At 42.8% G+C, this 24644-nt stretch overlaps 1 protein-coding gene and 1 long non-coding RNA gene across 2 annotated transcripts in view; one reads left to right on the top strand and one right to left on the bottom strand.

Annotated features, from left to right (window-relative positions):
- CCP110 (centriolar coiled-coil protein 110) overlaps positions 1 to 24644 on the top strand; it is a 33182-nt gene that overhangs the window by 4349 nt on the left and 4189 nt on the right. Inside the window, exons 3-12 of the mRNA XM_075830196.1 lie at positions 9058 to 9186; positions 13793 to 15374; positions 16234 to 16358; positions 19137 to 19296; positions 19964 to 20106; positions 20812 to 20928; positions 21098 to 21199; positions 22470 to 22586; positions 22897 to 22976; positions 24208 to 24270. Coding sequence (XP_075686311.1) covers positions 9058 to 9186; positions 13793 to 15374; positions 16234 to 16358; positions 19137 to 19296; positions 19964 to 20106; positions 20812 to 20928; positions 21098 to 21199; positions 22470 to 22586; positions 22897 to 22976; positions 24208 to 24270 — 2618 coding nt within the window. The remainder of the gene's footprint in view (positions 1 to 9057; positions 9187 to 13792; positions 15375 to 16233; positions 16359 to 19136; positions 19297 to 19963; positions 20107 to 20811; positions 20929 to 21097; positions 21200 to 22469; positions 22587 to 22896; positions 22977 to 24207; positions 24271 to 24644) is intronic.
- The window catches only part of LOC142655715 (uncharacterized), a 31075-nt gene continuing 9171 nt past the window's right edge, over positions 2741 to 24644 (bottom strand). The window contains exon 3 of the long non-coding RNA XR_012849539.1: positions 2741 to 3290. This is a non-coding gene — a long non-coding RNA (uncharacterized LOC142655715). The remainder of the gene's footprint in view (positions 3291 to 24644) is intronic.

Below are 24644 nucleotides of genomic sequence, written 5' to 3'. Positions count from 1 at the left end.
ATTGCTCGTCCCCATGCTAGCTCCTTGTGACAGGGACATATACAAAAACACCGAAAAAGGCCATACTTACAAATGGACACAGCCAGGTCAGGTATCGGTTCTGTTTGTGCATCAGGAACGTTCTGTTCCAGTTTAGGAGTTAGGGACTCGCAAGTCTGGGGATCCTTGTCGTGGATTGCGAGCTTGCGTCCTTTTGGCCAAAATGATTACCAATACCCCAGGTATTTTTCATTATTATGTATATTCGCTTCTCTTGGACACAGCCGGGTCTTTGATGCTGGGAGAGCATGGTGTGTTGTTGTTTGGCATAGCAAGCAGGGTAGCCCGCTCTATGAATTATCAAGGCGTCACAAATAGGCTTCTACCTGGCTATACACGTTGTGCCTCATGACGTACACACTATCCCTCCATGTTTCACTCACTTGCACCCCATTATCCATTTATTTCTATTGAGGCACTTCACTCATTACTGCCCCCTATATTTCACTTATAGTATTACACTTGCACACACACTATTCATTTATTATTTCTGACTACACATCCCATGCACCACACACCACTCCCCTCAAGACTAGTGGGAGTGGCTATTATTATTTAAAGCACCTGCTCGCCCTTTCATCAGCATTTCTGACCTGGCTGTGTCCATTTGTAAGTATGGCCTTTTTCGGTGTTTTTCTCCTTGGCGACAGGAGCAAACGAGTGCCGATCTGTCTTGTTAATCGGCGCTCGTTGTACCGGTCAAAATGGGCCGTGTAAAAGTCACACATTCTAAGCTGTCACTTCTAAGCTGTTATCCTCTTTGATCCCTTTGGCCCTTTATCTCCAGCCGTTGGGTAGAGAGGTTTGCAGTAGAGGAATTGACTCTTCCTTATCCCCATCATTACCGGGATTACGTATTCATCTACTGCTGCTCCTTACACTGTTAGAAGCCTCTCCTCTTTAATTCCTGAAAGGTGAGAACATACAAATATTTCTTGAAGAATTCTAATAATGTTTAATAGTTGTTCACATTCCTCGATAAGATCAAAGTGTTTCACATTGTTCTTCCATGTACAACCCACATGTATGAAGGAGGTGAAGTAACGTGTAGTTATAGAATGTCTGATCACATGTATAACTATATGCTGTAAGTTTACATCAATGTAGTATAGAGGCAGACCATGGAGCTGCTATGGGGACCCTGAAGTGAGGGGGCCCAGATTAGGTTGACTGCATCCCTTATTTTAATGGGTTGTGGGAACTTCTGCAGTGATCTCCTCCCGAAAAGATGCTGCAATCTCCACTACCATGTGAATAGGGTTGTGGAAACCCTATGCACATGCATGGGGTGCGGATTGTTGTTAAAATTAAAGTGGTTTACGGTGCAGAATCCTCACCCAAATTCATGTCCGATCCCACACGTGTAAACAGGGCCTAAAGGAGTAGGATAATGGCAGGAAATTTTCTGTAGGCTCCATAAGCCGAATACAGGCCCCAGTTATGGCAGGCTGTATTCTCTGAATGGGGTGAGCAGAGACGTGACCATGTCCGTCACACTGACACCCTCTCTGCCACCCCCTCAACTCTTGTACTTCTCAGCCAGAAAAACTGGCTTATACCTGCAAATATGTTGACCTTTTTCCCTAATATGACTGGGATTAGACTCATTGTTTAAAGATCTTTGCCGGAATTTGGAATGATTGTATAGTAATGTTGATTCTTTGTATACAGAGAACATGAATTCTTGAAAAGTCAAGTTCACAAATATGTCTGAGCGGTTGAGAGAAATATAGCTCAACCCATAGACTCGATCATTCTTGCTACATCTTTTGCTGAGCTTTTAAAGGGGTATTCCCAAAATCATAAATTATCACCTATCCACAGGATAGGTGATCATTTTCACTTTGTTGGGGCCCCACTGATTGTGAGGATGTGTGGGGTCGTGAACCCCCAAAACCTCCTCCCTTCTCGACAGCAGTAAGAAGGACATTGAACAGTGCGGTGGTCAAACATGCTCATTACTCAATTCAATGTCTATGGGAATGACAAACAGCTGAGTACTGTGTTCGGCTGTTTCTGTCATTCTCATAGACAGTTAATGGAGCAATGGGTGCATGCTTGACCACCACTACATTCAAGCTCCTCCTCACTGCGGGGCGCATCGATCAGGTGGGGCCCTCAGCGATAAGAAAATTATCACCTATCCACAGGATGATTTTAGATTTTTGGGGAAAATCCCTTTAAGACCTTAGTAATGCCCCTGGCTGCTAGTGCTTCATCGATAGGACATTTAAAGAGGACCTGTCGCTAGCTCCTACAAACTGAGTTATTAGACTCCCGCAATTGCCGCTGTGTCCATGAGTCCAGTGGTGTTTGTTCCTTACTTCTGTGTCGTCGTCCCCCCCCCCCCCCACGTTGCTGAGATATGGCCCCCTCTTTATTTATTAAACAATATGAAAATGAACTGCTGGCTAGCTAATTGGGTTTGGCCGCCAGCGATTCTCAATGGGCGGAGCTAGCAGAGCGCCTCCGGCGCGGACCTATCAGCGTGAGGCTGTTTCCTTCAGACATTCCTAGGCCAGCGTCATCGTGTGAGACTCACTCGCAGAATGTGTGAGTGTGTGGAGTATGGACAATGGTGGACTACGCAAAAAAACCACGATCTGCCGTCCTCGCCCAAATCATGCATTTACTTTTGCTGTGCAACGGACAAGATAAATTGCAGTTAATATCCGCGTCAATTTATTTATTTATTTTCGGATTCAGACAGAATTTGACAAAACCTCCGTGTGAAATAGTAGGCATGCAGAGGTACATTAGGGCCCCATAGAAATCTGTGGGTTCCATACAACTTGGAAGTTAAACCAAGATCTAATATGATCATGTGCGCGAGAGTGGTTTTTTTTTGTTTTTGTTTTTTTCCATTTGGACCCAGTTGAGCAGGATTTATTTATCCATGAAGTAGTTATCCTGTGCTTCTATATATTGATCGGTATCTGTTAGTTGATCGTGTCCTGATGAGATGGACTTGTTAACCTCTTTATTACGGTTGAGGAATGTTGTTCTGATACCTGTAACTGGAGTTATGGAAACCAATGAGTGAGAGGTCTCCATAGCTCCCATTGTTTGACAGTTCTTGTAAGTTTCCATAACTCCCATTGATTTGATAATATTCTTAGGTTTCCATAAGCGGCGTTGATTTCGGTTGCTTGGTAGCCAGGCACGGGTGGTCATTTCTCCATAAAACTCCACCACTTGTATGTTCTGGACATTGAGGGAATCCCAACTCCTACCGGTCTCCGGATGAAAATCTAGTAATCGAAGTAGCAAAGTAAACGTTGGCTGTGTACAAATGTTAGATTTCTTATTGGCTGATTAAGTGCTGGATTGTATTAGGCCCTGTTCACATCACGTTTCTTGCACATGCTTCCGTCTACGTTTTTGGCGAATTCAGGCATACGTTCGTATATAATTGTGTACTTATTTAATATAAAAAAAGCATATACATTCTTTTTTTTTTTTTATAGGACCGCATAGTGTGGTAGACTAGGCTCTTCTGTACTATGAAAAAAAAAAATCCAGTATGACGACGTAATGGCTACCCTTTTTCTTATACGTTTCACCCATTAGGGTCTATGGATATGACGAGGTGTATGTTTTTTTTTTTTTAATACTCTAGTTTATATGCTCAGCGTATCCAAGAAACGTAATGTGAACCTTGTTTATCTATCTATAGTAATAGTAAAAGGGATGGGTGTCTACTGTGCATTTTCATTTAACAGGTCAAGTGTCCATGCTGCATTTAGGAACTTGTCTACACAATGTAAAGTAACTATAATGGCCTTATCATTGTCTATACAGCATTTAATACCTGCAATCAGGACTACACATGTAATTGGTGGTGATCTGACCTTTCCACCCCGGTCAATAGTACAATCTAACGTAATCTGCAATTATGTCAAATACTCAGTTGATAGTTGGTAACTGTATTTTAAATGTGGCTTTTAGTTTGTCCTCCACACTTGTGTCATGTCTGCGGGGTAATTCTCTGCAGCCCAGGAGGTTAATGGAACGCCCCTGCTGCTACAGGCAGTGATCCTGATGATAACAGTATGGAGGAAGCTCTAAATGAAGCTCCTAATTCTACACTAAAGGTGGTCCTACATCTTACCAGGAAGCTGCAGCATGTCTGTCTGAGTCTTTTTCACTCTGCTCCTGCTACCCCCTCCCCTCTCCATACACTTGCATAAGCATGCAGTGAAGAGACACACCCCCACCTTCTGCAGCCCATCTGTAACTATGGACGGCCTTTGCTTGACAACAGGGGCTGGACAGCAGATTACAGGAAGGGAGACATCTAGTGGCAGTAACTTCACACAGAATTTGCATGCAAAAAATAACAGAATTTTAACAGTAAGTAAATTACAAAGTTGATCTATATCCGGTATACCAGGGGTCAGGAACTTTCGCCACTCCAGCTGTTGGCAAACTACAATTCCCAACATGCCCTGAACAAATAAAGCCTTTGGCTGTCTGGACATGCTGGGAGTTGTAGTTTTGCAACAGCGGGAGTGCCGAAGGTTGCTGACCCCTGAGGTATACTATTAGATTAGCATCAGTTGTTTGAAAAGTTAGAGTCCATTTAAAGTGAGGAAATTTGTGACTAGGACTATTTACTCCAATCTCACTTGTTGTTGCTTTTTTTTATCTTTCTCCTCTATCAGAGATTTACTTTTATCTGCTTCTGACTCTCATAATCTAGTTGTTCGTTTTCACACCTGTATTATACAATGGGGGACATTTATTGAAGTTAGTATGAAGTAAGAGTGGAGTAAATTCCCTTAGCAGTCAAGCAGGTTGCAGCTTTATTCATAAAGGGCCTTAAAAAAAAAAAAAATAAGAGCTGTAATCTGATTGACTGCTATGAGCGATTTCTTTAATTTTTTTCTGCACCAGTTTTAATAATTCTCCCACCCACTGTGTATCTTAAAATGATTTTTAGGTGTAATGACCCTTTAAGTAAAATAACTGCAAATTTATACTAATGGACGTCTGTGGGCCATCCGGAAGTCTGTCTTATTTATAAGGGTTTATTTACACGAACTGTTAGTTTGCAGCGAAGCTGCACGTGATTTTACATTGTACAGTAAAATTCCTTTAATCTAGCAGCAATGGGACCGGAAAGGTGGCGGATTAAAGGGGTTTGCGCCAAGATCGACATTTTCTCACTTTTCCACAGGGTAGGTGATTAAATGTCTGATCGCTGGGAGCCCGACTGCTGTGACCCTCACCGACACTAGAATGGGGGTCCCGAGCCCTCTGTTCTCCTCACTGCATGACTGCAGTGAGGAGAACTTTAAATGGAGCAAGCTTCTGTCAGCCTCATACACATTGAATGGAGCAACAGGGCGAAGACTCCATGCCGATCCATTCAAGCTCCTCCTCACTAGGGGGAGGTGCAGAGAGGAAGAACAGGGCTCAAGAGGCGCCTGTTCTAATGATCGTTGAGGGTCCAAGCAGTGGGGCCCCCAGTGACATTTCTGACCTATCCTGTGAATAGGTGATAAATGTTGATCTTGGGACGACCCTTTAATGGACAGTGATGGGAGAGTATATGAACCTCACTTATTACGGTACTTGATATGATGCTATAACTTTGTTTTGGCTTCTGGCCTTGTGACATTTTACATTAACTTGTATCTGTGCTGGTAACCAAAGCAGACGTTCTAGATCAATGTTAGATTTAAACCATTCCACTGTATATACTTTATATTCTGCATGACGTCTGACCTTGGCTAGTTATATCTAATGGCCACAGGACTCAGCTGGTGCCAGGTTATAGGGGATGTGGGATAAATTAAGGATGAGATAGAGATATAATATATACATTCGAGTCACATTATTATGACTACCGGCTAATATCCAGAGTAACCGCCGTGTGCAGCACGGACAGCAGCTAGACGGGCTGGGAGTGACTCAATAAGGTGGTGGTCGGTTGTCTCCGGTATCTGGAGCCGTGCTGACTGCAGAGCATCCCACATTCGCTGTGGAGGGTGCGTGGGGGAGGAGCCATAGAGCGAACAAGACGATCGAGGTCCCACAGATGCTCAATTGGGTTCAAGTCTGAGGAATTATGGGGCCAGGGAAGTACTTGAAGTCTTGGTCGTGCTCTTCCAACCACTGTCAGACATTTCTAGCCGTGTGACATGTCACATTGTCTTGCTGGAAGATTCCATCTGCCCCAGGGAAGAGAATCAGCATGTACGGGGGGGACGTGACCTGCAACGATAGATTCATACCCAAATCTGTTCAGAGTGCCTTCCACATGGATGAGTGGCCCAGAGAATGCCATGAAAAAACTCCCCAGACCATAACGCTGCCGCCACCAGCTTGTTCTTCCAGCAATGGTTGCAGGGGGTTTGTTCTCTGATGTTTCTCGCCTGACACGCCAATGTCCATCCGCTCGATGAAGCAGAAAACGTGGCTCATCGGACAACCCTTTGCCAATCATTGGTGGCCCAATTCCGATACTGCCGTGCAAATTGAAGCCTTTTTTTTTCCGATTCACCTTTGTGGCATAGGAGCAGTGACCAGCCGTCTGGTTCGGAGCCCCATACACAATAGAGTTCGCTGAACTGTTTTAGACACATGTCTGGTAGCCCACTGGTTCATTTTCACGGTGAGCTGCTCCGCTGTAGCGTAACGTTTAGACTACGTAGCCGACGTTCACCTCTCACATCAATGGCACGCGGTGCTCCGCAGTTTCCACGTCGGTTATTCCCAATGCTGCCATTTGTCTACTCACGATACACTCTCACCTCAGCAGCACGCGAACAGTTCACAAACTGCGCTGTGTGAGAAATGCCGCCATCCTTGTCCCGATAGCCAATAATCATCCCTTTTTGCAACTCTGATAAATCGCCCCTTTTACCCATGGCAACAACGAGTGATATGTGTTCAGACAAAATATCGCACACCTTATATACCCACCAAGGCAGAACACGAGATATATATATTACTATACTGAGCTGTAATGTAATAGTCCTATGATAACGTTCAGGGGACAATGAGGTGGATAATTATGCCTTTGGCTTTGTGACCAGCATGTATTTACTAGCTGTTATGTTCTGACCTAGCCGTGCCTGGCAATAGTACACAAACTGTCAGGCGTTGTTGTGTAACGGCTCGTAGTATTGCCTGTCACCTTGTCCCCTCACGCTCTGCTGGAAAACTGTTTGGCAGTACAACGAAGACTATATATGACTTTTTGTTTTTTTGCTGGGAGAGCCGCGTTTCTTATCATTTATAGGATGCCGCCGATACAGATTTTACCCATTGTCTTTCCTTCCATTGTTTGAAAGGTAAGTGATCAGGAGAATGTCGGCAGTGACGCCTGTATTACTGATATTTATCATTTGTCACCTCTATCTTTATATTTTTCATCTTGTAGATTTGCCAAATGTAATGGTTGATTTTTGTTTTTAAGATTGTGTCGTATTTCCTCTGTATTATAAAATGAATAGTTGATGTTCAGAATATTTTTAGGGTTAAAATAATCTTGAGTTTATGAAATTTTTCCCTTCCCTTTTCCCATCCCTTGGTTGAACTTGATGGTCATGTGTCTCTTTTTTTTAACCGTTGTAACTACGGGAAAAAATGAAAAAACTAAAACCTTGTTCACAATTATTTTTTGGATATGTCTGTGTCGTGTAACTTTTCACATTTCTAAAACTTCTTATTGCTGGGCCACTAAGAAAAGTTACTTTACCCCTGGAATGGGCCTTATTGCTTCTAAAGTCTGCAGATATGTATCCATATCTATGTTGTTAGGGCCAACAGCAATGCCTCACCCCTCCCCGATCCTTCCCCCCCCCCCCCCCCGATCCTTCCCCTCCGTACACATGCATGCTCGGCTATGTGCATGTATTCTCAATGGGCAGCAGGAATTGTGTCACTACCAGACAGCACTGGCAGTGGCTTATCTCCTGCAGGAACAGAGGATCGGGCATGTTGAAATCCAACATGCCCGACCCTCCTTTCTCCCATCAACTGCCAGGAGTCGGGACACTTCTATTTACACATTAAGGCTCTGTTCACACGGAGATATTTGCCTGGAAAAATCAGCTCCCGGTTTTTAGAAGTGGTTTTACACCACAGGTGTGTTTTGCGGCGTTTTTTTTTTTTTACCTCTTTCTTCAAAAGGCAAGGGAAAAAACTGCAAGCTTTTTTTTTTCCGCTAAAACGTGTCAAAATGCTGCCGTTCACAGAGTTTTTTTTTTTTTTTTTTTTTCTGTCTCGTTGATTTCAATGGGGTTTTCAAAGAGGAAAACGTCTCAAAATAAGGCATGTCGCTTCTTTATCCCGCAAGCTTCTTTTTCGATTGCGGGAAAAAAAAAGCCTCTACCTCCCATTGAAATCAATGGGAGGCAATTTTGGCCATCATTTGCTGCGGTTTCAGCTGAAAAAAATGCGTCAAAAAATTGTGTGAACAGGGCCTAAAAGGTCAGGTTCGGCCAAAGTTTATCTAATGTGTATGGGTAATTTTTTACTCCCTTTTAGGTGATGTTGAGCCACACATCCCTGGTGCCACTAGTGCACAATTGACTCTGTGGCTGTCACCCGCTGGGGAGCCGGATCCACTGCTAGGAGAACACTGTGTTCGGGTATGTTTACACGCAGAACTAAAAATGGCGGAAAAATACAGAGCTATTTTCAAGGGAAAACCGCCTCTGATTTTCAGCTGTTTTTTTTTAAGCAGAAAACTTTTGAGGCTTTTTTTTTTTTTTAGAAATGACATGCTCCTTCTTTTTAGGTGCCGTTTTTTGTTTAAAACAGCGGGGTAAAAAACGCCCCATCTGTTTTCTCATTGATTACAATGGGAGTCGGTTTGTCAGCGTATCACTAGCGTTTTTCAAGGTGTATTTTTAAAGCGTTTACGCTCCGAAATATTCCTGAAAACACTGCGTGTGAACATACCCTTATAGTAAAATGGTTGTGAGGGATGAGAGCCAGCGTTGTAATTCACTCTTTATAGCAAAATCCCAAATAAATCCTTCAAACATCTCCTTTACTCTGTAGCTCACAGTGGAGATAAGGGAAGAAATGCAGCAATATCGACAGAAGGCCATCGAACTCCATGAGAAGAAACTGAACGATAAGAAGAAATCCTTACTGAATCGAGTGCAGGAAATCTTGGATACTGTTCAGGTAACGCATGAGACGTATATCAATCATGTTTTGTCCCAATCCAAGGAGCTAAATGTTTATATGGAATCTACACCGTTAGTTTATTGCACTATATTAGGTTTTTTCATGCAGTTAATTTATCTCTGATGATAAATGCTGCATGTAAATGACCTGTAGGGACCGCTGCAGCTTTGAGTGTGAATAGAGACTCGTCTGTATACAAATTTATGACCGTGTTATAATAATAAATTATTCACACTGAAAAAGTTGTACGTGTGCAGTCGTATGATCATAATAGTCAGTTCTTCATAGAATCGTAAAGCTTGGCAGGTAACTCGTCATTTTTTTAAGCCAAAACCAGATTAGGATCCAGGAGAGGAGACACTTTGAGGGTGTTCCTTTATATATTTATTCTATTAGGTTCTGCTCCTGGTTTTAGCTTAAAAGTATACACTCAAAATCTGCACGGTGTGAACAAGGCCAAAGCACTCATGCACATGGGCAACGTGAAATGATCGGCAATAGCATTGATATAGTTTATGATAAATCCTAGATCCCTGATCGGGTCAGATCCAGCCGTTGACACCCCCACTGATACTGAGAAATTGTTTTCTCTTTTTTTTTTTTTTTATCCAAACCACAAATAGCTGCACATGCCGGGTGGCTCTCTATTGAAATAAATGGCTAGTACTTGAATGTTCACAAGCTCTTTGTCATTCTCCGCCTGCTCTTCCTTAGCGGCTAGTGGAAAAATAGACCCATTCTAATTGAGGTGGGGTGTTAGCTTAACGACAAGGCTCTTTTTCTTTTATATGTATTATTTTTTTATCCTTTGATTCAGGTTTGTTTTTTTTTTGTTTTGGTGTAAGCAGAACTTTGTTTTTTTGTGACGGTTCCTGATTTGCGTTGTGAGTTAATGTCTCAAGCAATGATAGACTATTTTGATTACTTTAATTGGCGCTATTTAACTTCAGGGATCTGTTAATTCCCAGTATGACTAGTAAGCGGCTTACGTCTCCTAAGTATGAGATGTCTCCTAGGATATCTACTGTAGTCAAAGGAGCTTCAAGAACTGGCCCAAAAATATAACGATGAGCGCAGAATTCATTGATTCGTAAAAACAATCTCTTTTTTCCAATATTAAATAATCTGCATGTGAATTGTGAGTCATTGAATATAAAACGTGTTTTATATCTACGGAATTTGCTTCAAAAATGTTTTGACGATTTCAGTAATGTAAACTAACAAGCAGACAAATGTTATCTGACAAAAAAACTTTTCTGAAAAATGCAGAGCGGTTTTAAGTCAATTTGTATTCTCCAATCCTAGAGCATTTTTTCTTAGAACGCTGCGCTGTTCTGTTCCCCTATTGTTCCTCCTGGAAATGTATGAATACACAGACCACTGGATATTACTATTCCACTTGTCAATAGGGTGTTTCCCCTCGCACAGTCTGACACTATGCACTGATTGGACAGTGTTCGGCTGGGTTCACATCCGCGTTGCTTTCCATTGAGGGGTTCCGTCTGAGCTTTCCGTCGGGGGAATTTCTCAACGGAAAGGCAAACGGAAACCTTAGCTTCCGTTTGCATCACTATTGTTCTCAATGGTGGCGGAAACTTTGCTAATGGTTTCAGTTTGTCACCGGTGTAAAAGGGTTCCGTTGTTTTGACGGAATCTATAGCGCAGTCGACAGCAGTCGATTAAAATATATCTAATATTGGACTAATCCAGGATGAGATAGATAGATAGATAGATAGATAGATCTTTCTCATCCCGGATTAGTCAAATTCATTTGTATTTATATAGTGCCCCGTGTTATTTCATACTGGTCCAGAGTTGCTGCTCCGGTTATAGTTTGTATATTGTGCGTTTTGTAGTGTTTTATATCATTGTGCTTTGTTTGCTTCTACAGAGAATGGTTTGCGGACTATATTAATACACACCAGTCACCTCAACATCCATTGGGGAATCCGTGTTGTGCTATCGTGTACAAAAACACAAAACAACTACTACCCCTTTGTGGTTTATAATCGGTGACGACGACAATGAGTCATAACTAGAATTTATCAGTAAAGCACGCCAACCATTTGTTTTTGTTAATATTTGTTCTGCATAAATAGGGATCTGCTGGGGAGCAGAATTAGATCTGTTCCACACCCATTTCTTCAGATTCTCCACCAAATAGACCATAACACTCATTCAGGACGGCGGCGGACATTTTACAGTGGGATAACCCCCGAGTTTTAGTCCCAATCCTGAGGAACCCTACTTCCATTTTTACCACAAAGAAATTCGGTGTAGGGGGAGGTAAAGCGTTCTGATTCTTGCCAGTGTTTATTAATGACACGAGTCCGTCAGTGCTGTAAAAAAAAATCCGGTTCTTGCTGCTGTCTTCTGGGAAACCCTGGACTACTGGCTAAGGAAAGTTTAAAGGGGTTTTACAATGAGGGACATTTATGGCATATCCACAGGATGTGTCATAAATGTCAGATACATGCTGGTGACATCTCTGGGACACACCTATCTCTAGAACGGGGCCCCCTAAACCCCGTTCTATTGCTGTGTTCCCGCTGAAGCGTGTGATTTCCGACCAGTTTAGATGGAAACCGTGTAGCTCGCTGATGGCTATGCTTTTTACGTAACTCCCATAGCAGAATGTAAAAAAAATTAAAAAAGTAAATATTTCTGTGATGTGTTTTGGGGATACCCAGTACAAAGGTTTCCCGATCATGATTTACCGATCTTTAGTGGCGATTGACCAGCTCCGCACTGCTCCCCTAACATGTCAGCTCTGCTAGGGTAGCAGCGGTGAAGCGTGGCAGTGAACTGTTCGTGAACCATAGCCCTTTCAGAAGCTTCGTAGACGTGATCTTTCCGCTGTTCACTTCTGAATTGTTGAATTCATAATCCCATTTAAAGACCAGTGAGGAATCCAGAGCTTGACTCTTGTTTACTATGTATTGCCTGGTTACCGTCACGTGGCTTGGGATTACACAGTCCATAGACGGGGCATAATGGAACAAACACTCATTTCTGTGTATGCCCCCTGCAGCCCAGTTACTATTCATACTGCGACTAATAACCGGCTTGTCTGCCCAGACCTGCGAAATACCTCAGCTGAGAATCTGCATGGCGTGGGTATAAGTAGCTGCTATTTCTATGTTGTGCTTTTCTTTCCTTCATTATAATTTATAACATTTGATGAATACTTTTACTGAACTCTATTCATTTATTTTATCATTCATCTCCTCTGTCTTATCATTATTATCTATCTTATCATCTATCCTATTATTCATTTTATCATTCATGCTTTGTATGGGAGCACAACACGAAAATGCGGCCTGCGGCCGTCCGTGCCGGAAGTCGCGGGCCATGATTGTGGGCACGGGCGTGTGCATGAGGCCTAATCCTTAATTTTGTCATTCATCTCCCTCGTCTCGTCCTTCATCTCCCCCCGTCTCGTCCTTCATCTCCCCCGTCTCGTCCTTCATCTCCCCCGTCTCGTCCTTCATCTCCCCCGTCTCGTCCTTCATCTCCCCCGTCTCGTCCTTCATCTCCCCCGTCTCGTCCTTCATCTCCCCCGTCTCGTCCTTCATCTCCCCCGTCTCGTCCTTCATCTCCCCCGTCTCGTCCTTCATCTCCCCCGTCTCGTCCTTCATCTCCCCCGTCTCGTCCTTCATCTCCCCCGTCTCGTCCTTCATCGCTTCCGTCTCGTCATTTATCTGTCTACACAGAAAAATAAAATGGTTAAGGCTCTCCGAATGTGGTGATGAGAAAACTGCTGCGTCCTGAATTCCAAAATAGGCCACGTTCTTGATCGGTTAATATACACTATTTTTACATTTGGTGCCAAAGCTTCTTTTTAAGGGTTGTCCCATTTTAACAATCGCCTCTTCTGAATGCAGCACGGCTGGTGTCCACTAATCCCGTTGGGCCCGGCAGCTGAAACGTTAGCAATGAATCTGTGAGCGGCAGTTATAGAGGAAATGTAGTGTTCGATGCCATCCATTCTAATGACTAGTGACCATCTTCTACGTGGCTGCGTCATGACTTCTAGGACGGTGGACACTGATTTTTAGTGAGTCTGGGCTCTACAGTAGCTAATAGAAAAGGTCTTAACGTGGGGTCATCTTAGTGATGTAGGGCATACTGAAAGATTGTCCCATCCTAAGAAGTTATTGACAAAAAAATCTAAAATCATTCGTCTTAGGCCTTATTCACACGAACATTGAAATCGGCCATGGAACTGACGGTTTTTTATTGGCCGTCGCGTGGCTGCTTAAAAATAAATTTACTTCTATGGGGCTATTCACACAGCCATTGTTTTAACAGACCGTGTGAACTGTCTGTGGCAAAATAGGACATGTCCTATTTTTGCCCGTTTTCACACATCCCTTAATAGACTCAAGTTTGAGGGATCTGTGAAATCCGGTCCCACACGGATGCATATCGGCCATGAAAAACGGTAGTTTGGATTGTTCCTGTGTTGATTGACCTTTTTTATACTGTATATGATATACTTCGTATGAATTAATTATATTTTTTGTTTTCTATTTGCATGTAGCCTATTCAATGACACAAAAATATTTTTATTCTCTTTTTTTTTTTTCCTTGTTGAATTCAGGTAAAGACAGTTTCGAGTTTCGAGTCCAATGCAGAGAATGAAACGGCAGATCAAGGCTCCTATCTGAGAAACATGAATGGCTTTGCAATTCTTCCAAATGCGCTTCACTTTCCAGTGTTCTCTACCCAAAATGGGCCTGCAAAGTTTGAGAAATCAGTGGAAGACGTGATCTCCAAAAAAACCACAGAGAAAATCACTACTAAGGAATGTCAAGACTGTGCGCCTCTGACAGCGAGCGAGAGCCCTCCTGCAAACCATGCAAATGTTGTGCCCGTGGAGAGCAGCGACAGTTCTGTTTCAGAAACCTCACTGTGTGATTTAGCACCTACTACTAAGCATGCACCAGATCCATATGTAATGAGCTTACAAAACCTCCTAAAAAAGTCCCGGGAGTATATTGAACAAAGCAGACGAAGCATGAAAGCCAGCCCAAAGGGAAGTTCTACTGACAGTCATTCGGACAAGGAAAATGATACCATCAAAATTAGTGACTCTATAAAAGAAAAGACCAGACTGGCACACAGGAGTAGAAGTTCCAGCCCATTAATGGTTGACAAACCAACCCTTAATAAGTCCAATACCTTGTTACAAGCCGGCTTATCTCAAGGTCAGACCTTACCCTCGGATGCTCTGACAACATTCTCTAGGATAGATGTTCCTCGGAGGCCAGAAACCTCTTCTGTCATTGAGAATGAGTCTGATGAAGAACTTAGAAATGCTTATATGCTTGAGTATGAAAGTAACATGATCAAAAGCCTTACTGGTTCTTATGCCAAACTACCAAGTCCTGAGCCAAGCTTAAGCCCCAAAATGCACAGACGGAGACCCAGACCCTTATCCGCAGGAAACATAGTAATAAACCACCCTGTTAATGCTTATGATCTAAGCCCCAAAGAAAAGTGTCAAATGGTGGACCTTACACGCCATGCAACGAATGAAAAAATATCACGTACTGAATTTGTGCCAAAAGACGTAGATAAAGTAACGGCTTCTTCCTTGAAAAGACACTCCTTCAGTGACAATCCCGACTTTGTCCCTAATTCAAACAAACACTCAACTAATTATCTTGTCCCCTTAAAGATGGATCCTGATCAAAGTGACGAAAACTCAAGATCTATCACCGATGCCCCCTACACTCCAATATGTAAAGGAGTCCAATGCACAAGCCCTTGCTCTATAAACACACCGGAGGGGAATGTGCAGCGCCCGCTTGTTGACCTTCCAACCACGACGTCAGAAAATGTATCTAAGCCATACGTTCCTCTGGAGGTGATAAAGCGCAATTCACCTGCAGAACTTAACAAGTCTTATGACGTAGAAACGCCTTCGCCCATTTTAATGCAAAGCCAGAGTACCAAGCAAGCCTCAGACACCCCTAATGTATCCTCTACGAGGGGACAGTTCATTGAGAACAACCTTGACGTTGAGGTTAAGCGACGACTTGATCTGGACCTGGAAAGCACGCAGAGCGAGCGCTCACCAGCGCCAAGTGAGGAAGACAAGAGGTGGATTCATGGGAGAAGAAGTCGCAGTGGGTCCCTCAATTCACCCAAGAATGAAATGTTACTGAATAGTACTTTAGGTAGGAATCAAATATTATCTTTACGTATACTCGATGTATTCCTTATGGCTGAAAATAATTTTTAATAACTTGACTAATGAATGTAGCAGAATACTTGCCATAAAGAGTCCTGCCTGTTCTTTCAGCACCAGTGCCAGTCACCCGCTGCTCTCTGTATACAATCTTCTGGGATGACGTGTTGTTAGAACGGGACACAGCGCTAAATTCGCGCTGTGGCCCCTTCATTCTCCGGATCAATGGGGTACTAGAGGTTAGATCCCCACTGATTGCAAAATGATGGCCTATCCTAATGATATGCTGTTATATAATAAGATCGGAATACCCCTTTAACTTTAGGTGGAAAATAGTCTAACTCTCTTTGCTTTTATGCAGAATGTCTCTATAGAGATTCAACTGCTTATATGTGAAATACAAATCACATTTGCAGAATAGATATTATGCATGTCCGTGACTTTACACAAGTCTTCTTCAATAAAAGATGAAATTAAATCTAAAGTGAATAGATCGTTCCAGCTAATGCTACATTCAGACGAGCGTCGGCAACCTCGGATGTAAAAAATGAAAGGGCACCCATGAGGGACGCATTGTCACGGATCCCCCGTAGACTAGAGTCTATGAAGGGATGTGTGACATGCAGTAAAATAGGACATGTCCTATTTTTTTTCACGGACCCTTTACATGCTCCGTTGAAACAACGGGCGTGTGAATTGCCCCATTGAAATACATGAGTCCGTGTGAAGGCCATTGTTTTAACGGACGTGATACACATTCGTGTGAATGAGCCCTAAGTCGGTGCATCCCCGGCCACAGATCTTAGCTTTACGTTTAACTAGCTATTCTGTTTATCTCTTCTATTTAGAGGATAACCTGAAGAAGAAGATGTTGGCTTTTGAAGAAATGAGGAAGAAACTGGAAGAACAGCACGCTTATCAGCTGTCACTTCTGATTGCTGAACAAGAAAGGGAACAAGAGAGGCTTCAAAAGGTAATTCTATATCATAAGGAACGTGCACAGAACATCTGCAGAATAAAGGAGATCAGCGGCACTTCTCAGACATTGTGCTTGTAAGTACAATACCTTAGAGAGTATCATTTACAGCTGACCATGCAGAGAACTTTACAAGAAACTATATAAATTGCACTTCCACTTAATGTGTCAGGATTTTCTTATCGGTTCCTTTCCGATTATATGCAAAACGACTTTATTGTCCCTCATTTCTATAATCATTGCCTTAGCTTGTTGAAAGAAATTAGGGACATATCATTTATTACAAGTTTTTCTGGCATGGTATTTCAGATTTATTCAAGTTCATATCCAATAACAAGTGTTTCAAAGTACCAGGTGCTTTACAAGTAACTCCCAACACACAAAGTCATGACCTATCACAAGGATATGTGATAAAGATGGGTACCACTGCCGAGACCCCTACAGATCCTGAGAATGAAGGTGCCGCAGCGCTGGTTTAGCACTGTGTCTGTCACGGCGTGGGGTGTGGACCCACTTGTCCGTAGCGGGATAGCAGCTGGCCAATTAGGTACAAAACAATGTCTATAGTCCAGAAAGGGTACCTGAGGCAATGTAGACCGTAGCGGTGACACAACTTGACTTTCACTGTAGATGGCACAGTAGATGCAGCAGAAGACACGAGATGACTTTCACTGTAGATGGCAAAGAGGCACGGTAGCACGGGATACAGGCAGCCGGAACGGGTAACACTGGGAACTGGAAAACACTAGGAGACCATTTGCAAGGCAAACTTTAGGTATACAAAACGCTCAGGCAAAGATCAAGTGGGCAGAGCCCTTTTTATAGTCCAGCAGCATTCTAGGCTTACTGATTACTGATTCTTAACAACTGACCGCGTACTGCGGGACACTGTCTCAGAACCTGCAAGTGAGTGCCGGCATCTCCCTGGAGGGAGATGCCGCTGAGACCACAGACGTCCATGGCCGCGGCCGTCAGAGGGTAAGTATGAACGACTGTCCACGGCCATAGATGTTACGGTGTCCCTTTCTCTGCAGCACAGCCCATATAACTTGAATAAAGCTGTGTTGCAGTTCCTTGCATATAGGGTAGCCAGGAGCAGGGTAAGACTGAGAAGATCTTAGTCAATCTCAGGGTTGGTGCAGGGACCTCCACCAATCACAAATTTATGGCATATCCTAGCCATTACTTTGTGTGGTGGCAATAACCCTTTAATCAGAACCTTTCACCTGCCCATATATGTGCAGCTGAGTGCAGCATGTAATAGGCAGGGCTGCACAAACTCTGGGGCACTTTAAATTTTTTCCCTACCCTCTTCCGTTATTTAGATATCGGTGCCGTTACATTTGGCCCCCGATATTTAAACAACCCCCTGAACTGTCAATGGGGTGTGTAATGGCAAGGGGGTGTGTTACTAGGCCTGTGACACTGACCACTCAGCTACGGACTGTGTCACAGCAAGAGCAGGAGCGAGGAGAGCGTGTGAACGCGCACGCTCTCACTCTTCAGCTCTTGGTAGACAAGGACGAGAGAGAGACCACACAGTCTTGTACTTGTCTGCCGAACTGGCAAGGGGGCGTGTAATGGCAAGGGGGTGTGTTACTAGGCCTGTGACACTGACCACTCCGCTACGGACTGTGTCACAGCAGGAGCGAGGAGAGCGTGTGTGCGCGCACGCTCTCACTCTTCAGCTCTTGGCAGACAAGGATAAGACTGTTCTCTCGAGAGATATCACACAGTCTTGTACTTGTCTGGCGAACTGGCAAGGGGGCGTGTCACTGCTACGGACGGTGCAAGAGCTGGTGAGAGGAGAGCGTGTGCGCGCACTCACGCTTCAGCTCTCGGCAGACCAGACAGATCTCTCGCGAGAATTGTCTGCTGAGAGGTGAAAGCCTGGAACACAATCTCCACTCTCCAGCTCTTGCTGTGAAACTGTCCGTAGCTAATTGGACAGTGTCATAGCCGTAGTAACACGCCCCCTTGCCATTACACGCCCCATTGACCGTTCAGGGGGTTATTTAAATATCGGGCGCCAAATATAACGGCACCGATATCTAACGGAGGAGGGTAGGGAAAAATGTAAAGTGCCCCAGGGTTTGTGCAGCCCGGCCTATTACATGCTGCACTCAGCTGCACATCTATGGGGAGGTGAAAGGTTCTCTTTTTAAGTTAATTAAAAGACAAATGCGCCCCATATAAGAGCAGTGACTGCACCGCCTCTCCCATACCTGGTCCTTTGGTTCCATGCTATACTATCTCGCTTCTAGGTGAGACTCTGCTAGGCCTATGCGGGAGGATGATGTTACAACATACTGACATGACGTTATGATCTGCGTAGGCCTTCCCAAACGTAAGATTAACTGATTTCTAAGGGGGAATAGCCACCGGTCATTGAAATCTACTAGCCCCCTATCAGCGGTCGCCCAGTAGATATAACCCAGTATTTGTCCACTCTTGGTTTAGATATTTTGAAATTCCATTCCTACTTTTACGGATCATTTCACCTACATAGGGAGTTTCCCTTCCTTTACCTTTAGTATTTAAGGTGAATCCTGGGAATTGGTGAATAAGAATGTTGATCATTTGGTCCACCTCTAGTCTTCAGTTTTGAGCTTTCGGGAAGTCCATTGGTTCAGCAGAGAGGAGAAAGGACGCTGATGGCTCTAATAGATCATAGTTCAATTAGGAAACAGAATTGTAAAAGTTTTTGCACCTGAACTTCCAATGAAAAAATTGAGAAAAATAGATAACCGTTTCACTTTTTGCTGTATATTACAGGAATTTGCAGAAGAGGGGAGAAGACTGAGGTTTAAGGATGTTGACCTGCCTTCTTTTCCAGAAACTTTAGATAGTAGCAGAATGAGGCCTGACTGGATCAATAGAAGTGAAAACAGTTTGTCTGAGAGTCATTTGGACAATAGTCACTCGGTCAGCACAGGTGAGCCATGTCTTAGGTTTCTGTTCTTGTAGTTGGATGTTCAGAAAACCTTTTGACCGTAGATTCATTATAGACTATATTTCAGTTAATAAAGTTTAATGTGGGTCATCGTGTAGTCCGCACTGCTCGTGGTGCAGATGTACTATGGAATTCCTAGTGCAATGAAGGCATCTTTGAAGATGGTATTTCATTTTACTGACCGAAGGTTGAAAATGTAAGGAGACTATGGGTCCTTTTACACGATATGGGTCGTAAAAACGAGCGCCAATTAATGAGACAGCTCGTTGATTGGCACTCATTTGTTCCTTTCACAAGGAGCTACGATCAGTAATATATGGTGATATATATAGTCATATATATCGCTCGTCCCCATGCATTTTCATCATGTCGGCAGCACATCTCCGTTTACACAGGGGGATGTGCTGCCGACAACCATAATATTTTCTGCTGCATAAACCCAAAAAATCAGCGTTTACTCATTCATCGGCTGATCGTTGCCCTCTTTACACAGGGCAATGATCGGGAACGAGCGTTCATATATTCAGCCCTAAAATAATATTGACTGTTCTGTCTACCTCTTGCAGATTAATTGGCAAACCTTTTGCATGACCCTGTGTTGATGTGTTTTGCTTATCCCTGAGGTCATTTGTGTCCTCTATTTTTACAGTCGGATCACTTGTTGCTCCTTCACAGCATAGTTATGGTTCCACAATTGAGTCCTCGTTCGGTCTTTGGGGACCAGCAGATTGCAGAGCACCGAAAATATCAGCCCCAAGGCCCCTTAACAGACCGAAGACCAGATGGTCTCAGGTGACTAGTTTACTGAAATCTTTTGTGTAAACTTTTTCTATTGTCATTAAAATTCTCTATCCAAATACACAGGGAACACTTTAATGGCTGTTCACACTGACATAACATTGAATGTGGTCACACAGTGTAGAGAAGTTTACTAAAGTCAAATTCCTTAAAAAGAACCGTACAGTTTAGAAAACTCCTTTTCATATTCTAAGTTGAGAGGGGGAATCTCTGTTCAGGATCTCCGCACCGGAGAGCAGATAAAAAAAAGTGTCTCTCGCTCTGAAGGACCTGTCCTGCGTTACACAGATAACACATTGATTTGAATGGACACTGTGTAATACTTAATTTCTCCTGTGGTGGCGCTACATGGAAATTGAACACCGGTTTCCACACAGATGACAGATGATCGCTGGGGGATTGCAGTAGGTGGACCCTCCAAACAAGTAGGGATTGTCTACTAGTATTCAAACGTAAAGGGTTTCTCCTCTTTGAACACTTCTAACACCTAATGAAGGCGCACTACATCAACTCCTCTCAGGTTGTGAGCCACATTATTACTAATCATCACTTCATGCCTTCACATTTACTCCTGGACATTATAAATTCCTGTACAGAATGGGTGAAACTGTCACTGTACACAAATGTTGCATAGTGTTTAAGCTGGACATCCACTTGAGATCGCTATCGGGGATTCATATTTTTCTTTTTTTATTCAAGGTTTACAGTCCCCAAATGCAAAGAAAGTTCTATAAAGTTACTGCACTAGCCAAAGGTTTCCTTACACGGAGATTAATGCAGACCGAGAAGCTAAAGAATTTAAAGCAAACGGTGAAAGTATGTGTGATCTTTTTCCCCACTGTATGTTCCATTATCTTATTTTATAAAAGTTTATACCAATTTACTTCTTCGTGTTGACGGAGTATAAACTTTCCACTTTTTGATTCTGCAGCAAACCATTCATTTTCAGCCACATCACTTGTTTTTTGGTTCTTTTGTTTGTTAGGATACGGCTGAATTCATTAGAACGTTTCATACCGAGGCTCAACCAGGCAGAGGACATGTGTCCGCACAAGACGTTTCATTACAGGAAAGAGTCGTTGCTCAGGTAAGTGCAAATATGCCTATTCCATTCAAATATGTCTGCGCTATTTCAGATTGCTGGTTCTGTATTTCCCGATATGTTATTACATATCCATATGGGGAGAGCAGAAAACCTGGAATGAAACTGCCTTTTGTCACTGGTGTGTGGGTAAGATTCCTCTGACTATAGACTGTGGTCTGTAACTGTCTTATGGAGAAAGCCCTCAGGATATAACAAAATTATTTTAGGGAATTTCCCTGAAGATAAAGCGCTTCTTCCCATTAATTTTGTTTCTCTCTGCACAGCGCCACTCCAGACCCAGCAAGTGAGGTGTGGGTCCGAACCCTGGGGTTGCCGAGAACGAGGGGCCCTCAGTACCCATTCATTTTTAAATCCAGTAATTTACACATAGCCAACTGTGATTATTCACAGTAAATCGGTTTGTCAGAAACAGCCTAATGACTGCGTTCTGCTATTCACGACGCCCCCATTTAAGTCTTTGGAGAGGAATAGAGCATAACTGTCCTGCTCTATAGTCAAGAATGGGTACTGAGGGCTCCTCATTCTCTGGGGTTTGGACCCACACCTAACTTGCTGGGTCTAGATTGGCGCTGTGCAGAGAGAAACAAAATAAAGGGGAAGCTGTGCTTTATCTTCAGGGAAAGTCCCTAAAATAATCTTGTTGTATCCTGAAGACTTTCTGCATAAGACCGCCGCAGAACACAATCTCTAGTCAGAGGAATATTACCTACACATCAGTGACCCAACGCAGTTTCTTACCACATTAACACCTACCCTACATATAAGAGTATTGCCATAGTAGTGCCTAGCATAGCAATCGGTTGAAAGTAGTGCCCCTTCTCTGCTCCACCTGGCATACTGTCCTCATGACTTCTTACCCATATAAAGGTGCTCTATAATAATGTGCACATAGTACACGGTCACCACTGTTGCCCCTTGAAACTGCCAGACCGTTCTAGTCATGGCTTCACTGGAGTATCCATATGTACATGCCATATGTGAGGCATGTAAGCCTATACATTAACCAATACCTTAGTACTTACAATGCAGTGCCCTCTTTTGATCCGCTATATTTCTCGCCTTCTGTCCTGGAGCATGCAGATCCATGGATAACCGACAAGAATGGATATGATATGATCAATGCCACCTGTCAGCTGGTTCCATTTACTTACCCACTGTTTGCTTGCCAGAAGCCCTCTTCATAATGATATGTTGATCACTGTGCAGTGAATGTGTACCTGTAAACCTCAAACTTTTTGCGTTTTGTTTGAAGCTGCGGGCAGCCCTATATGAAATCCATGACATCTTCTTTGCAATGGATGTCACAGAACGGATGAATATTCTGGCTAATGACTGGGAACTACGACGAGAGAAGATGCTCAGGCAGATGGTAAATTATTGTAAAAAAAAAAAAAAAAGATTGTATTGCTTATTTAGTATCAAATAACTATATAAAAGTAGGGAAAATGCTGCACAGATTAGACTCTAACAAGTTGACATTTTTGTAACCTACTCTATTTTCCAGATGATGATTCGTTCTCAACACTTTTTTGTCATTCAAGGACCGTCTTCTATAATAGTTTGTTAGGCACACCGTAAATGCAGGCTGTTCTTTTCTTTTATTATATATGTGACCGCCTGTTTATTGATCTCCCACCACAAAAAAATAAATTTTTTTTTTTGTTTTTCTCTGACTATAGGAAAAAATAAAGAGCCCTAGGGATAGGCTGACCTTGTCATCAGCAACTCAGAAGTCTCTGGATAGGAAAAAGCTTACCAGGTAAAATAAAAAAATAAATAAAAAAATAGTGTGTGTGCGTGTGTATGTGTGTGTGTGTGTGTGTATATATATATATATATATATATATATATATATATATATATATATATACACACTATTTCTTGTTTTAAAGACAAGAACAATTCTTTAAGATATTTAATCAGCCAGTGTCATATGGAAATACAAAATAATTTGTTAATAGTAAAATGCCATGTATGATGGGCTCTGTTCACATCTGCATCAAGGCTCTTTCCATTATTCAGCTCGGTCAAAGGAGCACAACACCAAAAAAACTGATTTGGCGCATTATGGAAACTAACAGTGCCCAACATATCTCGTTGACTTTAATGGTTTCTGTCCCGGTGTCAGTTTTTTTTTTTCCGTCTTAAAGAAAGCCAGAATCTGTGATAGAGGTTCCTAATAGAGCCTTTATCGCAGATGTGAAAAGAGCCATAATGTCTGTTCACACCCCCGTTAGTCTGTTCACACCCCCGTTAGTCTGTTCACACCCCCGTTAGTCTGTTCACACCCCCGTTAGTCTGTTCACACCCCCGTTAGTCTGTTCACACCCCCGTTAGTCTGTTCACACCCCCGTTAGTCTGTTCACACCCCCGTTAGTCTGTTCACACTTCCGTTAGTCTGTTCACACCTCCGTTAGTCTGTTCACACCCCCGTTAGTCTGTTCACACCCCCGTTAGTCTGTTCACACCCCCGTTAGTCCTCTTCTGTCTGGCTTAGTTTACATTTTGATGGTCAGAACATTGCAGTATGCTGCAGTATTGCATCCAGCAAAATAATACCCAAAAAAACTGATGGAAACATTATTGGTCAATTATAAGTCAATGACCGATCATAACTGATCTGTCATGGCTCCTGCCAAAACAAAAATCATGACACGTGTGAACAGAACTTTACTTTTATATTTTCCCTCCGCTGTTCGCGTCACTCCGGTGTCGGAGGCTCCGTCACAGACTGTCAAATTTTTCCCGTCAAAACGACGGACACCTGACCGGAACCCAGCGGATCCCATTGTAACTCCATAATGTCCATTGGGCGCTGCTGGTATCCGTTAAACAAAAGCCATGATGCAGATGTAAGAGTCTAAGGGGTTGATCTACTTCAAGTTTATACGGCTCCTATTGACCTGAATTCTAGATGTGCTGAACACAAAATTACCATATTTGAATAAAAACCGGTTTGCTTATCCTCCATTTTTCTATTTTTTTTGTAGGGCAGTAGAAATTGGAATGTCAAATAGGAAACCCATATCCAAACCCAAGGCCTTGGATTCCAGGTGGTTGACCATACTACACACACATGGGCCTGTAACCTACTTTATATAGTTATGATACAGGGATGTTGGGTGTGAGGTGCTACAGGTTGTAGAGTTAATATCCATTAAAGATTTAAGAAATTATTTTTATTCTTGTGTTTTGTAATATTCTGTCAATGTGAAGTAGAATCCATATTCTTTAAAACTTGGTTTTGCTCTTTAAAAATACTGATACGGACTGAAGTACAGATTTTGACAAAGAATTATGAGCAATCCCAGATCTGTGAAGAGACGACCCTGAAATTACAATGACACAAACCGCTCCCCTCGTATATCTATTCCAAGTATATTTATGTAATAGTTCCAGAACCGTTGGTTGAATTCTATCATAAAGA

This window comes from Rhinoderma darwinii, chromosome 6 (assembly GCF_050947455.1).
Source record: "Rhinoderma darwinii isolate aRhiDar2 chromosome 6, aRhiDar2.hap1, whole genome shotgun sequence".
In the NCBI taxonomy this organism is placed as follows: Eukaryota; Metazoa; Chordata; class Amphibia; order Anura; family Rhinodermatidae; genus Rhinoderma; species Rhinoderma darwinii.
The sequence above is the reverse complement of the archived record's forward strand: the minus strand, read 5'-3'. Positions and strand labels throughout refer to the sequence as shown.